At 43.9% G+C, this 16,158-nt stretch overlaps 1 protein-coding gene across 1 annotated transcript in view; it reads right to left on the bottom strand.

Moving 5' to 3' along the window:
* Nucleotides 1-15,612, bottom strand: part of LOC145353228 (immunoglobulin superfamily member 3-like) — a 202,438-nt gene extending 186,826 nt beyond the window's left edge. Inside the window, exon 1 of the mRNA XM_080203774.1 lies at nt 15,213-15,612. Within this exon, the coding sequence (XP_080059900.1) occupies nt 15,213-15,252 (40 nt within the window). The 5' untranslated portion in view covers nt 15,253-15,612. The remainder of the gene's footprint in view (nt 1-15,212) is intronic.
* Between the last annotated feature and the right edge of the window lie 546 nt (nt 15,613-16,158).

Raw genomic sequence — 16,158 nt, forward strand, 5'->3', positions numbered from 1 at the left:
GGCCAACTTGAAATGCTCACTCTGCCTCCTGTCCATTAGCAATCTTCTATCCATTCTACGTTACCCTCAATTTCATGAGCCCTTATTTCGCATACTAATTTTTTGTATGGCACTTTACTGAATACCTTTTGGAAATCCAGGTATACTACACCTATTAGTTCCCCTTTATCTATCCTACTTGTTACATCCTCAAAACATATGTAATAAAATTGGTATCCATGATTTCTCTTTCAAAACATGTTGACTGAATGTATTATGATTTTCTAAGCACATTGTGGTGGGCTTAATGAAATTAACTACCTACTATTTAGTGGGTCACTTCATGAAACATTGAAAAAACGTGGCTGGACCCCTAGGAATCTTACAGAGGCAAGGGAGGAGGGCTTTGGTTGCTTGTGAGAGAGCCTGTAAGAGACCCAGAGCCTCCCTGCCTCTTTTTGGAAAGGCCAGCCGCTTCAAGGTCCCATGGGGCAGAGGTTTGGCCTCTACAGGCTTTCCTACACCAGACTTAATTGGGATGGAGACGGGAAAGTGACCGAGTACGTACTTACCACCCTTCCTCCTGGCACCAAATGTGCCACAGGAGAGGGCACAAGTTTCCATTCCCAGCTTCCACAAGATTATAGCTGGACTGACGCCCCACAACCAGTGACTAAACCAGCCCTCTATATTTCCATCAGGAGTTCAAGTAGTTCTGCGTCTCAGTATTCTGTATCGAGCAAGACGTCTCCTGACCATCTCTCTTTCTGGTGGTCTTCCTGGGGGACTGGGAGTCTACAAGTAACTCTTGCATTGTATTTCAAACACACATAAATAGCAGAGAACAACTTTGCAAATGTTTTTGTACTCACAACACCTACGAGAATTAATATTATGAGCCATCTGTTCTTCCTATAGTTGCTGCTGGCTGCCTCCTCCTGTTACACCGCCTATTGGTGTATTTTCTTTTTCCTGGTTCCATTAGTAAAGAAGCAGCACTAGAACAAATTTGGCTTTGCCACTTTGTACTCATGCTGACTTTTTTTAAAGCTAAGACAAGCAAACAGCCCATAAAGAATATAGTACAAAAACACAGTGACTAATCCAGATACACAGATCAGCATATGGCAGAGCATATGGTGCAGGAAAAGCAATGATTGGTCGCACACATACACAGAACAGGCATGTGATAATATAGAGGTTTTATAAATGGTGACTGGTTTCTTACAAAGAGGGCATGATAGCAGCAATTTATTTTTATTATTCATTCATGGGATGTGGGTATCGCTTGGCCAGCATTTATTGTCCATCATGGATTTCAGAAGACATTTAGGAGTCAACCACATTGCTTACATATAGTCCAGACCAGATGGAGGAAGAACATTAGTAAATCAGATAGGGTTTTTTAAACAACAATTGATAATGGTTTCATGATCATCGTTGGCCTTTTAATCCGCTGTGGGTGGATTCGAACCCAGGTCCAAAGTGCCTCCTGTGTCTCTGCGTTACCAGTCCAGTGACAATACCACTATGCCACCACCACTCTGATAGCAATACCAAACAGCACTTGTAGCAACGCTTTGCAGGCAGGACAAAACATTAAGTACAAGGAAATTAAATCTAACTGGGTTTCTTATAAAACTAATGACAGTGCAAGTTAAGCAGTGACCAGCAGTCTAGAGGGCAAGTAGCAGCAGCTGCAGAAAGAGTTGACAATGACTAACAAGAGACATCTGCAACAAAGAAAGATACAATCATTAAAATGTCATCCTGATCCCAAAATCTGACAGCTCTTCTTACTTATGCTGAAATATCTGTCAAATGCACCTCTTTCCTGTCAGTACACGCAGTACAAAGTGTTTGTTAAGTTGGTGCTGCTAAGATCAAAGTGGAAGCTGATCAACTTCAAAGGGGGCAAAACCATATCAGGGTAGCCATGATGTGGAGATGCCAGCATTAGACTGGGGGGGAGCACAGTAAGAAGTCTCACAACACCAGGTTAAAGACCAACAGGTTTATTTGGAGTTACCAGTTTTCAGACCTATTGGACTTTAACATGATTTGTGAGACTTCTTAATATATCAGGATAGAGATAAGCAAACCCTTGCCTGGCCTTACCCTTACCAACAGTACCATCACCATAGAACGATAAAGCAAATTCAGCAGAACTAGCAGGCCGTATGTTATTCCCTTCTCAAACCGTGTTTTTTTTTTCATTCTTTCATGGGAGGTGGGGTCATTGGCTAGGCCAACATTTATTTTCCATTTTGAATCGCACTTGAGAAGGTGGTGGTGCGTTGCCTTCTTGAATCAATGCAGCCCATTGACTTTTCTGTCGCCCCTTGGCACAACTGAAACGGCTTGTGAGGCCATTTTAGAGTGTAATTAAGAGCCAACCACATTGCAGTGGGCCTGGAGTCACATGTAGGCCCAATTTCCTTCCCTGAAAGATCTTAGTGACCCAAATGTGTTCTTACGACAAATCGATGATTGTTAGGTCACCCTTACAGAGACTAGCTTTAATTTCCAGATTTAGTAATTAATTGAATTTAAATTCCAGCAGCTGCCACTGGTGTCCCCAAAGCATTAACCTTTGGATCATTAGTCCAGGGATATTAGTATTGTACCACCGTTTCCCCTGGAGTAGATCCTTACTACTCATCTTGAAAAGATATCGTACCAATTCTATTTATTTGCTTACATGGAAACTCAGCACTTTAACCCAGGCTCACTAAAGTAAAACCACTGAGGGAAAGTTAAAGAGGCTACCTCAGATAGACTCCATGTTGTGTTCAGCAGTGAAATAATGGTTCTCACCACTAACCACATTAAAAAAACTGTCCCCAAAGATTTAACAATCCCTGTGGGATAGATTTTTAGTTTGTTGATGTCATCTTGCATCTGGCATCAAGTCAGTTGGATCACCAAGCAAACAACAACAGTAATGTCATCAAGTAGACTAAGCAACCAAATGCACTGAAGTATTTTTTAACTAATTCAGGGGACATGGGTTGTCCATCCCTAATTGCCTTGGAGAGTCAACCACATTGCTGTAGCTCTGAAATCACACGTAGACCAGGTAAGGACGGCAGATTTCTTCCCTAATAGATATATGTGAAACAGATGGGTTTTTACGACAATCAACAATGTTTTCATGGTCATCAATATATTCTTAATTCCAGATCTTTTCTATTGAATTCAAATTCCACCATCTGATGTGGTGGGATTTGAACTCAGGTCCCCAGTACATTAGCTGAGTTTCTGGATTAACAGTCAAGCAATTATACCACTTGGCCATTGACTCCCCAGAGGTGGCAAACCAGGAGGTGAAATGGCCTGAATTCTCCACTTTTAATTTAAATTTTTTAGGAAGCCAATTAAATGACTGGAACATACACATAGGGTCAAAGTGCAGGCTGAAGTATGATAAATAAACATTAATAATATGCAAAAATGTTAACTTGTCATGATGAAGAAATTTAACAATGCGCAAACGTATCATTAGTTTTTCAGGGCAGTGAGATTGTTGTACAGCAAGTATGTTGTTAAAATACCAGCCACACCACATTGAACTAGCTATATCTCCATGAAAGGTTTTTACATGGTGACTTATGGCATAAAAAAGCAAGCTTAAGTCATTTCAATGATTTCTACATGATTTCAGTCAATGGGACTTCAATGCACTCTATGATGTAGCTTAGGATCATTGCCCACAGCTGCAAGATTCTACATTTAATTGCACAACTTCAGACACCAGAATGTGCTGTCAGTTCCAGAGGAATAATGATGGCGATCACTGATAAGTTTCCCCATCATGACAACCATACCACCTGAACTCTTGGGGTTTCAACAATGGCAGTTCTCCAGTAATCTGCCAGTAGTTAGCTTCTGTAACTTTTTCATATGCTACATATGCACCAAAAATGCAGATAACTGGCACAATTTAGAGTTCAAATTCAGTCTAGGTTACAATGATACAATGCAAGTCTCCTCATCCTGCTGGTCACAAAGATTCCCTATGAAATAGTTGACACAATATCACCCCAGATGCTCATTGGCACGAGTCAACACCACATAATTATTCAATAACAAGCACAAATTGACAACTGGATTCAACAAACCACAAATATAGGTGCTGCGAGAAATAAATAAATTCATGCTGGCCTACTGACTGCAACAACGTACCACAGCTCTAGCCCGGTGGTGTTTAGGTGGACTGCAGTTGGCAGGCTGGTTAGGTAATATTAATATCTTACTGGCTTCCTTATTTGGCAAAAAGCAAGTGTGAAGTAGATGAAACAGTAGCAGACTCCTATCTGGTTAATGCTGGTTGCTCAGTCCGTATAGCAAGATTGCGCAGAGAAATCTAATCACAACACTTTGCAAGGCAGTACATCACACCCTGTTCCAGGAATAGTTGGCAACTAAAAACCCATCTCACATCTTTGTGAAATGTCATGATGGTTTTATCTTTTCTTTTGCATTCTAAAAATTAACAGAGAAATGTTTTATTTACATCAGAATTTAACATCTGTCAGATCAACCTACAGTGAGAATGTGGGAATGCAATCCAAAAATCCAAATCTAATACTTCTCATTATGTCCCACGTACGCACATAAGAGAGGAACCTAAAGCCATGATTCTGATGAAAGTTCATCTATGTTAATTCTCTTTCTCCCTCCACAGATGCTGCCTGACCTGCTGGTATCACCAACTTTTTCTACTTCCTTATTTCAGATTGCAACTGCAATGTTTTGCTTTTATTTTAATTTAAAATCATCGTCTGTAAGTTGACAATTTGCGGAATTGGTCATATCAGCCACTCATTGCCATCGACAAATTTTACTCTGAGTTGACTCGAAATTGTTGACTCTTCAGAATTAGTTTGCCCCCCAGTCTCCGTTCTGCAGTGCCACTCACATCCATCTTTAAGTATCCGGTCTCCCATTTTGCTTTTGCCAATTCTTATTTTTGTGCAGCCTTTCATCTACATCCATGGCTTTTGTAGAGTGTGTGGAAGTCACATTGCAACTTAAGATGAAATATCCTGCATTCAAATGAGCTATTGTGACGGTTATGCTTGTTTCCCAAAATACACAGGGTGGGCGGGGGTCTTACGGAGAAAATTCTAAATCCAGGACAAGTGTGAAAATAGGAGAGTTCTGATCCACTTTTTAAGTGAGTCCAAATCTGCTATCTTATCTGCTTCAACCAAAAATATCCTTTAAAATGATTTCTCGCCAGTAGTGGCTGAGGCTGAAATCGTCCAAACGCTGGCTGAGAGCAGCAGTGGGCACAATTGCACATGCTCAGGTCTCTAGACCTATCCCCTCCCCAGTCAGCAGCCCAAACCATCCCCCATGGCCAGCCTGACCGCACCCTCCACCATGGCCAGCCCTACCCATCCCCATGGCCACCCCTTCCTCCCCCACTGAACCAGAGTGCAAAATGGCAGTGGGTCACCCCTCCCCTCCCCCACTAACTAGCCACCCAGGTCTGGCCTTGCCCCCAGTAGGCTCCACCCTTCAGCCCCCATCCTGTTGGCAATGCGCAGTGCCCGCTGGGCAGTGCCAGGGTGCCAAGCTGGCACTGCACAAAGGGGCAACTCCCCTTGCCCTTCCCCTCCTTGGGGGGAGGAGCTTAATGGCTTCCAATTCTCCCGGGGAGGCAATCATGACTGACCCCTATTGCTGGAGACCAGCCATGATTTTCGCCTGGAGCGGCCACACAGGCAAGTGAGCCTGGACGACTGAGTCCCAGACTTGCTAAACACATGATAAAGATATGCGATTAAATATGAATAATTTATTCCATCTCGCACTGGATATGGGTGTGAAGCTGACTTTGCCATATATCCAGTAAGATTGAGAGAGGCGAGAAATCAGGCATAAACCTAATTTCTTGGCTCTCATGCGATCTTACAGGCCCACCCCACCCACCAGTCGGCGGACCACAATGGTACTATCGCCCAGATATCGGAATGCCTTCCTGTTGGGAATTAGGACTACTTCAGTCACTGAAAGGGTAAAAGTGCCAATGCTGTAGTGTTGACACCTGTCTTAAACATGGATCAAAGATTTTATTCAAGTCTTCCAACTGCAAGGGGAGAGTGAAGGGGCCTTACTCTTTCTGCAGGAGATCTTGCTTATAAATATAAGTAAAAATGAATCTGAAGAGCAATTTCTTTTCAGGGACACAGTAGAAAAATAATTTACTCAACCTGCTGGGTTTGTTCCCTGGGAATACTTTGGCCAGAAATAGTACAGGGTGAACTTTGCACTTCCCTGTGGCCCCCCACTGTTGACCTGGATGGATTATCCTGTGCAGCCAATTGAAGTATTGTTGGGTGGAGTTATGGTGTGATTTCTGGCTGATATCTAGCCATCAGCATGAGAGTGGGGGAAAACAACCATGTTACAATCACAGGCCTTGGCTATTTCTGTCGACAGCTACCTCTAGGTGACTGAAGAAAGTGGACAAGTTTTAAAGCATTTTCAATTTAGCCTATTAGTATCAATACCAGATGGAGTGCAATGGCTCCAGAAGTCAGCTCAGCACCGCCTTCTCAAGGGCAATTAGGGATGAGCAACAGATGTCCCCTCACCAGCCATGCTCACATCCCATGAAAGAATATCTTAAAAGTGCAATGCGTTGCTGGGCTTAGGATTTTTAAATTATTTGGTCTCCTTAGCAACTTTGAGTTCTGGAATGGAATAATTGCTTAGGCACAATGAAAAACATTTATTTTATTCAGTAACATCAGATTTATTTGCATCCATGTAAATATCACTTCTGCTGGAAAATCCCAGAAGTATGTGCAGAGGTGACAGAATTCCCCAATTTCCCTCTCCTGTGCACAATAACATAGCAAAGAAGAGCAGTGAAGGAAAGTCTAAGCTGTTGATTTGTTCACAGATTAATACTGCGTGAAGTTGTTTACAAATGTTATATAGCTCAACTCAAGTGGCGGCAAGAATTTCTATATCTTTAAATGGAAGCTGTATATCAGTGTCACACGAGCACGGGCTCCCTGATTTATCATCATTTACCTAACTTCAACCAAGAAACTCCTTTGTAATGTTCATTAGGTTTTCTCCTGTAAACATAAAAATATGTAAATTTTCAAATATCCTGCATAACAACTGAGTATACTTCAAATGTACATCAAGAAAAATGTTTATTAGTATCAGAAGTCAGCTTACATTAACACTGCAATGAAGTAGCTGTGAGAAGTAGCCGGTGGATGTGGTCTTTCTAGCTGGTGGATGTGGTCTTTCTTGATTTTCAGAAGGCGTTTGTCAAGGTACCTCACAAGAGGTTATTGCAGAAGGTCAGGGGACATGGAGTTGGGGGTAGGGTGTTAGCGTGGACAGAGGATTGGTTGTCAAATAGGAGACAGAGAGTGGGGGTTAATGGGTGCTATTCGGATTGCCAGATGGTGACTAGTGGAGTGCCCCAGGGGTCGGTGCTGGGGCCTCAGCTATTTACCATTTATATAGATGATCTGGAGGAGGGAACCGAGTGTAGGGTGTCGAAATTTGCTGATGACACCAAGATTCGTGGAACAGCAAATTGTGCGGAGGGTGTGGAGAGTCTGCAGAAGGATCTAGATAGGCTGGGCGAATGGACCAGGAAATGGCAAATGGAATTTAATGTTGGCACGTGCGAGGTGGTCCACTTTGGTAGGAATAATGGTAGGAAGGACTATTACTTAAGTGGCGAAAAACTGCAGCAGGCGACGGTGCAGAGGGACCTCGGGGTCCTTGTGCATGAGTCGCAAAAACCCAGCTTGCAGGTGCAGCAGGTGGTCAGGAAGGCAAATGGGATGCTGGCCTTCATAGCGAGGGGGATTGAATATAAAAGTAGGGAGGTCTTGCTGCGGCTGTATAGGGCATTGGTGAGGCTGCAGCTGGAGCACTGTGTGCAGTTTTGGGCACCGTACTCACGCAAGGATATTTTGGCCTTGGAGGGAGTGCAGAGGAGGTTTACTAGGCTGATGCCGGAGTTGAGGGGGTTGAGCTATGAGGAGAGGCTGAATAAATTAGGCTTGTACTCGTTAGAGTTTAGAAGAATGAGGGGAGATCTCATTGAGACGTATAAGATGATGAATGGGGTGGATAGGAGAGAGGTGGAGAGACTCTTCCCGCTCAGAAAGGATAGTAGGACTAGGGGGCACAGCCTCAAGATAAAGGGGGGGCAGTTTAGAACGGAGTTGAGGAGGAACTTCTTCACTCAAAGGGTGGTGAATCTCTGGAATTCTCTGCCCGTTGAAGTGGTGGAGGCTACCTCGCTAAATATTTTTAAGACGCGGGTTGATGGGTTTTTGACAAGAGAGGGGATTAAAGGTTATGGGGAGAGGGCGGGAATGTGGAACTGAGCCACGACAGATCAGCCATGATCTTATTGAATGGCGGGGCAGACTCGAAGGGCTAGATGGCCTACTCCTGCTCCTATTTCTTATGTTCTTATGTTATTATGTAATCCCCACACTCCAGCACCTGTTTGGGAACACTGAAGGAGAATTTAGCATGGCCAATGCACCTAACCAGCATGTCTTTCAGGCTTTTGGAGGAAACCCACACAGACACAGGGAAAGTGTGCAGACTCTGCACAGACAGTGACCCAAGCTGGGAATTGAGCTTGGGTCCCTGGCGCTGTGTCGGAGCAGTGCCACTGTGCCATTGGCTGTGAAGCATTTTGGTCAATCCTAGGGGATGTGAAAGATGTTCTAAAGTCTTTAGTATAGGTCTCACATTTGAATGTTAAAAATTAATAGATTCATACAGCGCAGAAGGAGACCATTCGGCCCTTCAAGTCTGTACTGACCACAATCCCACCCAGGCCCTATCCCCAAGCTAATTCCCCTGACACCAAAGGAGAATTTAGCATGGCCAATCCACCTAACCTGCACATCTTTGGGAGGAAACCAGAGCACCTGGAGGAAACCCATGCAGACACAGAGAGAATGTGTAAACTCCACGTAGACAGTGACCCAAGCTGGGAATCGAACCCTGGTCCCTGGTGCTGTGAGGCAGCAGTGCTATGAGGAGAGGTTGAATAAACTAGGCTTGTACTCGTTGGAGTTTAGAAGAATGAGGGGAGATCTCATTGAGACGTATAAGATGATGAATGGGGTGGATAGGATAGAGGTGGAGAGACTCTTCCCGCTCAGAAAGGACAGTAGGACTAGGGGGCACAGCCTCAAGATAAAGGGGGGACGGTTTAGAACGGAGTTGAGGAGGAACTTCTTCACTCAAAGGGTGGTGAATCTCTGGAATTCTCTGCCCGTTGAAGTGGTGGAGGCTACCTCGCTAAATATTTTTAAGACGCGGGTTGATGGGTTTTTGATAAGCAAGGGGATTAAGGGTTATGGGGAGAGGGCGGGAATGTGGAACTGAGCCACGACAGATCAGCCATGATCTTATTGAATGGCGGGGCAGGCTCGAAGGGCTAGATGGCCTACTCCTGTTCCTATTTCTTATGTTCTTATGTAACCACTGTGCCACCATGCTGCATGAAGAAAAGACATGTCAAGAACTCTTCTTTGCGTGATTATTTATTATCTTCAGTTTTGATATCTACAAGGACAGAATACTGCTGCAGGGACTTTTGGAGGCAAGGCTGTGGAATCATCCAGACAATACAATGGAAAGGCCACAACCAGCCTGTCTGTGCTGAGGGAGCACTAGACTCAGAAAGATCAAAATTATATTCTTCCAGTGACAAGGAAAAAAAACCCCTGCCAACAGCCCTTCTCCTAAATACAGGCATAGATTGACAGTCCACTCGAAATCTGTAGTGTGTAAAGAATTATATAAGCTGATTTCCACAAGGTAGCAATTACTGGGAAAACAAATGCACACATACAGAGGGCCAGTCACTGCACAGGAGTGCACTCTGAGCTTAGCAAACTGAGCATGGTGTATTCATTCAAAATGCACATTTTGCCCTTGTACTGGCAGATTTGATAACAGAACGTTAAATATGACATTGCGCATATTCAACTGGCATATGTGACATCAACTGTGCTAAAAGAGACAGTTCAGATTACTTTATTAATGTTGGTCTCAGTTCATTTTCATGTTCAGCTTTGAATGTCCTTAGGGTAGGAATTTATCTCAAGTGGTGGTGAATCGACATACAGTCAATTGAACCAAGTATCAAACACTGCATAAACTGGCTAGTCAATCCATTTACGACCTGTTTTACACCATAGCCCAAGATGAATTTCTAGACCTCTGAACGGCTGACTGCTTTCTTCCACTGCTGGATATAAAAGGTTTGCATGATAAACACTCAATAAACTGTGCAGGTAGTGTGAGGTGTGCATTGGAAAAGCAAATAGGATTTAGATTGTATTATTAGGACCATGGCATACAAAACAAAGAGTACCATATTTGGATAAAAACAGAAAATGCTGGAAGAACTCTGCAGGTCTAGTAATATCTCTGGAGAGGGAAACGTGAATTAATATGTGTGACTATTCTTCAGTTCTGTGGTATTTTGCTTTAATTTTGGGGCCATACTTGGGTTACACAAAGCTCTGTTATAAAGCAATGTGTTCACTTTTGGTCTTTGCACATGGTGAAGGATATGAAACCCCAGAGGGAGGAGATGCAGAGATAGATGACCAGAATGCCTTTCAAATAATTAGTTAAAACAAAAATGGGGCTCCAAGGATTATGCAGTGATAGAATCCCTACGGTGCCATTCGGCCCACCGACAACAATCCTCCCCAGGACCTAGCCTTGTAACCCTATGCATTTACCCTGCTAGCCCCCATCCCCCCGACACTAATTTAGCATGCCCAATCAACCTAACCTGCACATCTTTGGACAGTGAGAGGAAACCCACGCAGATATGGGAAGAACGTGCAAACTCCACACAGACAGTGACCCAGAATTGAACCTGGAGCCCTCGCGCTGTGAGGCAGCAGTACGAACCACTGTGCCACCATTCTGCAAAATAGTGTGGCAAATTCCTACCTGACTGAAATTTTGCACTGATATTCACCATGAGTGCAAATGGCGATGTGGGTGGAAAATACCACGCAACGCAGAGAAGGAGAGTTTCATTGATGAGATCTTGTTTTCCGATTCTCCCCGCCCTTGCTGGTGACGCAATGAAGTCCCCGCTCAAGAAGGTCGGGTACCTCATTTCAGTACTGTTAAATACAATTAGAGGGCTTCCCCAACATTTCATCCTCCCACATTAGGAATTCCTCCCTTGTCGATATCACATCACATCATTGAAATTTACAACTGCTTTTTAAAAATGAGCAAAAGGAACCAGCCAAGAGCACACAGGTAAATAAGTATAGCCCCTCCAGGGGTAGAGGGGCATGCCAGGGCAGTACCCTACCATTGCCCCGTGGGGGGCAGTGCCAGGAGGTCCCTCTGGTGGTGGGGGTGGTTCCCTATGTTGTGTCTATGGGGGGACGCAGTGTTGCTTAACAGAGATTGGAGCTCTCTTTTTTCCCAAATCTTGGAATTCCCAGCTGCCGGCTTTTCTGGTCCTGACCTGCCAGCGTGACGACATGGGCCATGCCTGCAGATCTTTCCTATACGGTGTGCTGGAATATTTGGAGAGAAAAGTTAGCCGAGCAACTGGCGAGTTGCACCCCAGTTTCTTTTGCCCCAGTCAGCACTTTGTGCAGAGAATGGAAAATTCCACTCACAGTTTGATGAACTTGGAAAGGATATGGAAGAGATCTTTAAAATGAAGGTGCAAAGGGTTACAGTCCAGGTAGACAGGTTACTTAAGATGAAACAGAAGAATGTGCCTAGCACACTCAAAGATAAATGATCAGCATCGTCATCACTCTTTGGAAAGGAATGCAATAACATGCATAAAAACGTAAGAAATTGAAGCAAGACTAGGCCATCTGGCTCATTGAACCTGCTCTGCCATTTGGTAAGATCGTGCCTGATCTGATTGAGACCTTAATCACCTTCTTGTTGTGTCCCCCTTAACACCCTTGCCAATCAAAAATCAGTCCAGCTCAACATTGAATATATTTAATGACACAGCAAGTGAGATTCTCTGGCTACGCTTGCCTGAAAACCAGAGATTCCTGCCCAACTTCAATGAACATTTACATGGACCGGAATTCTCCCATGTAATTCTAGCAGAGGGAGGGGCGGGGTGGGGCGGACCATGTAAAAGTCCACTGAAGTTAGGCGGGAATCTCTGGTTTTCAGGCGAGCATGGCTGGAGAATCCCGCAGTCGGTCCACCCCACCATCCACTAGAATTCTAGTGGCCCTGGTGCTGATCTCCCAGCACTGCACCAATTACAGTTCTTCATACTGAAAATGACACATTTATACCGACTCACTGTTTCCTGTTAATAAGCCAATCATTTATCCACACTAAAGAAAATCATCCCCCCCAACACCAAGAGTTCTTATCTTGTACAGTAACTTTTATGTGGCACCTTATCAAATGCCTTTTGGTAATCCAAATACACTACATTTGCTGGTTCCCCTTTATCCATCCTGCATGTTACATCCTCAAAGAACCCTAATAAGTTAGTCGAACAAATTTCCCTCTCACAAAACCACGTTGCCTCTGTTTGATTGTGTTATGATTTTCTAAATGCCCTGCTAAACTCCTTAACAATGGATTCTAGTAGTTTCTTAATGACAGGATTAAGAGTAACTGGCCGGTGGTTGCTGCTTCCTGTCGCCTCCTTCCATGAATGATGATCTTGTACTTGTAGCTTTCTTCTAGGACCTTTTCCGTTTGGAAGATTATAACCAAATACACCCACTATCTCTGCAGCCACTTTTTCAAAGCCATCAGACCCAGAGGACTTATCAGCCCTTGGATCCATTTGTTTTCCTAGTACTTTTCCTCTGGTGATTGTGATTGTTTTAAATTCCTCTTTTCCTTTAGTGATCAACTTTTCTACTATTACAGAATCATAGAATCTACAGTGCAGAAGGAGACCACTGGGCCCATTGAGGCTGCAGCAACAACAATCCCACCGAGGTCCTATTCCCGAAACCCCATATATTTACCCTACTAATCTTCTTGACACTAAGGGGCAATCAACTTAACCAGCACATCTTTGGACTGTAGGAGGAAACCGGAGCACCCGGAGGAAACCCACGCAGACATGGGGAGAACATGCAATTTCCACACAGACAGTCACCTGAGGTCAGAATTGAACCCAGGTGCCTGGCGCTGTGAGGCACAACTCATCACTCACCTGAAGAAGGATTAACACTCCGAAAGCTTGGGCTATCAAATAAACCTGCTGGATTTTAACCTCCTGCTGTGAGACTTCCTACTGTGCTTACCCCAGTCCAACTTCGGCATTTCCACATCATGGCTGTGAGGCAGCAGTGCTAGTCACTGTGCCACGTGCCACTCCTATTCTAAGGATTTTTTTTGTGTTTTCTATTGTGAAGACAGATACAAAATGCAATAGGGAGTCATTAGAGTTCTTTAACTGGGTATTTCACACGTTACTGAGAGAGTCGATTTCCAGTAATGGGGTGAATGTTATTAGTTAATTGCTATTATGATGTATATGAACTAGTATTGATTTCCATGAACTGATTTAAGGAGTTGGAAAAAGTTTTTACTTAATCAGTCACAGATTTGTTTTCCCTTTGTTGTCCCTTCCTGGAGATAGAATGAATGACAATAGGATGTACAGGGGTGTACCTTGTCTAGATTGTACAGGTTTTACATTCTGCTGCTGTACTTCTTTAGTATGTACATTCCAATTAATAATTCAATTCAGCATTGTGAGTACTGCGAGACATGAAAATTCATATTGCTGAAGTAGGCTTTGTTTATCTAAAATTTGGTATGAAGACATATGCTTTGAAAGGAAGTTTACTTCACTTCGTGTCCATAGAATCATAGACTCCCTACAGTGCAGGAGGGGGCCATTCAGCCCATCGAGTCTGCACTGACAACAATTCCACCAGGGTTTATCTCCGTAATCCCACATATTTACCCTGCTAACCCTCCCCGACACTGAGGGGCAATTTAGCATGACCAGTCAACTTAACCTGCATATCTCTTGACTGTGGGGGGAAACTGGAGCACCCGGAGGAAGCCCATGCAGACATGGTGAAAATGTGCAAATTCCACACCATCAGTCACACGAGGTCAGAATTGAACCCAGACCCCTGGCCAGTGCATGATATACCTGACTTAGGGATTCTTGATGTAACTACTGGGTGCCAAACTAGAGAACAATAGTGTGCCAGTCTCCAGCAGAAGTTTCTCACTTTGAGATAAAACGTATACATGTTTGAAATTAACATTCTGAAGTAATGCAGTTTACACTTCCAGATGAGTTGCGTTTCAAGGTACAACACATGTTAATGCTGCCTCACATATTTAATTTGAGCATGAGAGTGTTGGCTGCTCTGACTTCAGACTGAAACCAATAGCAAAACATGGCACAGAAGCAATTTCATTCCTAACAACATGTATAAGCTGTACACAATTCGAAATTGGCAAATTAAACTCAGATCAACATATGTAAAATGGCTAAATGCGACTGGCAGGAATTACTGTGTTCCTTCAATTCTAATTTCATATGTGGAGTGATATTCATATAACCATATGCCTGTGGCACCATCGTCACAAGTTGTACATCAGCACCGAGAAATTTAAAACCACCAGAACGGTGATGACAAGTCAGTTCTCTTCTACTGCACAGGGCATATGGCCAGTTCCAACTCGAGATTGATCAACATGACCAGAAGTCAATCTGGATCGATCATGTAAGCAAACAGGGGCTTTCCGACTGATCCGGAACCTCACCAGCTTCTGCTAGGGTGCCATTGAACCAACAGAAAAATAAAGGCGATGTTGGTCAAAGAGAGTAAAGACCTGTTAATGGGCTTCAGCGTTCTTACCAGTTCCAAATAAAAATGTGACTTTATACCGGTCAAAACAACTCTGAACTGACACTTGAGCAATGCTGATTTTCTCTGCGCACTTCTGAAATACATTTCCACCAGAGACTGCATGTGTGAGATTGTCTGAAGAAAAGGATTTGTGCAATCCAGAGCTTCTATATAATACCACAAGTACATCAGCTTGGGTAACAGTGAGTCTTTTAAAATTACGATCCAGAAATTACTGGTGAACCGAAAACCTGTCAGAAATGCACTTTTTGATGTTAGCGCCACTGCCGTTTGTTAGGGATACAATTCATACTGAACCGTAGAGTTACTAACGTTTAAACAAAAAAAAGAACTCACCCAATAACAATGCGATCAAGCGGATGGGAAGGTAGTTCATTTTTGCTGGAGGTTCGCTTTCAATTGTTTAAACAATGCCCCTTGGTTTGTAATTAGGTTACAGTTTGGTCTCTCTCATAAGACGTTCTTTGCTTCTAATCCTAAACTGAGGATTCCGCCTTTGAGCCTTGACCCTTCAGTGCATCCATGGTGTGCGCCGTAGCTGGAGAAAGAGAGATCTAGGAGTTGAAAGATACTAAGCACCCCTCTCTCTGTGTAGTAAGTGATGGTCTGCTGTCCAGGTGAGGGAGGGAGGGCTTTGACCGAGGTCACAGCCAGGTGTGTGTGTATGTGGGGGGAGAGCTAAGTACTCACACCCTCTGCACAGCTCTGAGCTCTCTCACTTCATTTGAGCAGCTGCTTGAGCCGGTCTGGGGAAACACACACACACACACACACAGGCACTCTGGCTATAGGCTGTGGGGTGGAAATGGTTTGAATGATTGGGATCCGCCCAGAAGCTGCTTGGATAAGGAATCCAATTACACAGCAGCGCTGGAGGAGAATGGGGCTGGAAAGAGCTTGACGTCAAGGAGTGGGTGGAAATGTGGGCTGTGAAAATGAGAGAGTGGAAGGGCTCAGCGATCGACAGACGCAGGAGGACTGTGCAGTCAGGAGAGGACGGAGAGAAACAGAACAAAGACTCATGGAGGAGCCATGAAACAAAACCTACTGTGGGGGACAAAAAAAAGAGCAAGGTAGAAGGGAGGGAGAGCCAGATTTTTAACAGCAGGGAGGGACAAAGGGAATCCGGGATGCAATGCCATCTAAAAAATAAAACTACCCATTGCTAAAAGGAATTAGGTAGGGGAAATAAAGATTGAAAGAACGACACCATTGCTGGCGCTCCTTACTTGGATCTGAACTAAGTGTGAATTTATATTTAGTCCTGTTCCAATCTCGTTCA

Source organism: Carcharhinus amblyrhynchos, chromosome 15 (genome assembly GCF_965287045.1).
Source record: "Carcharhinus amblyrhynchos chromosome 15, sCarAmb.v2.hapA, whole genome shotgun sequence".
Classification (NCBI taxonomy): Eukaryota; Metazoa; Chordata; class Chondrichthyes; order Carcharhiniformes; family Carcharhinidae; genus Carcharhinus; species Carcharhinus amblyrhynchos.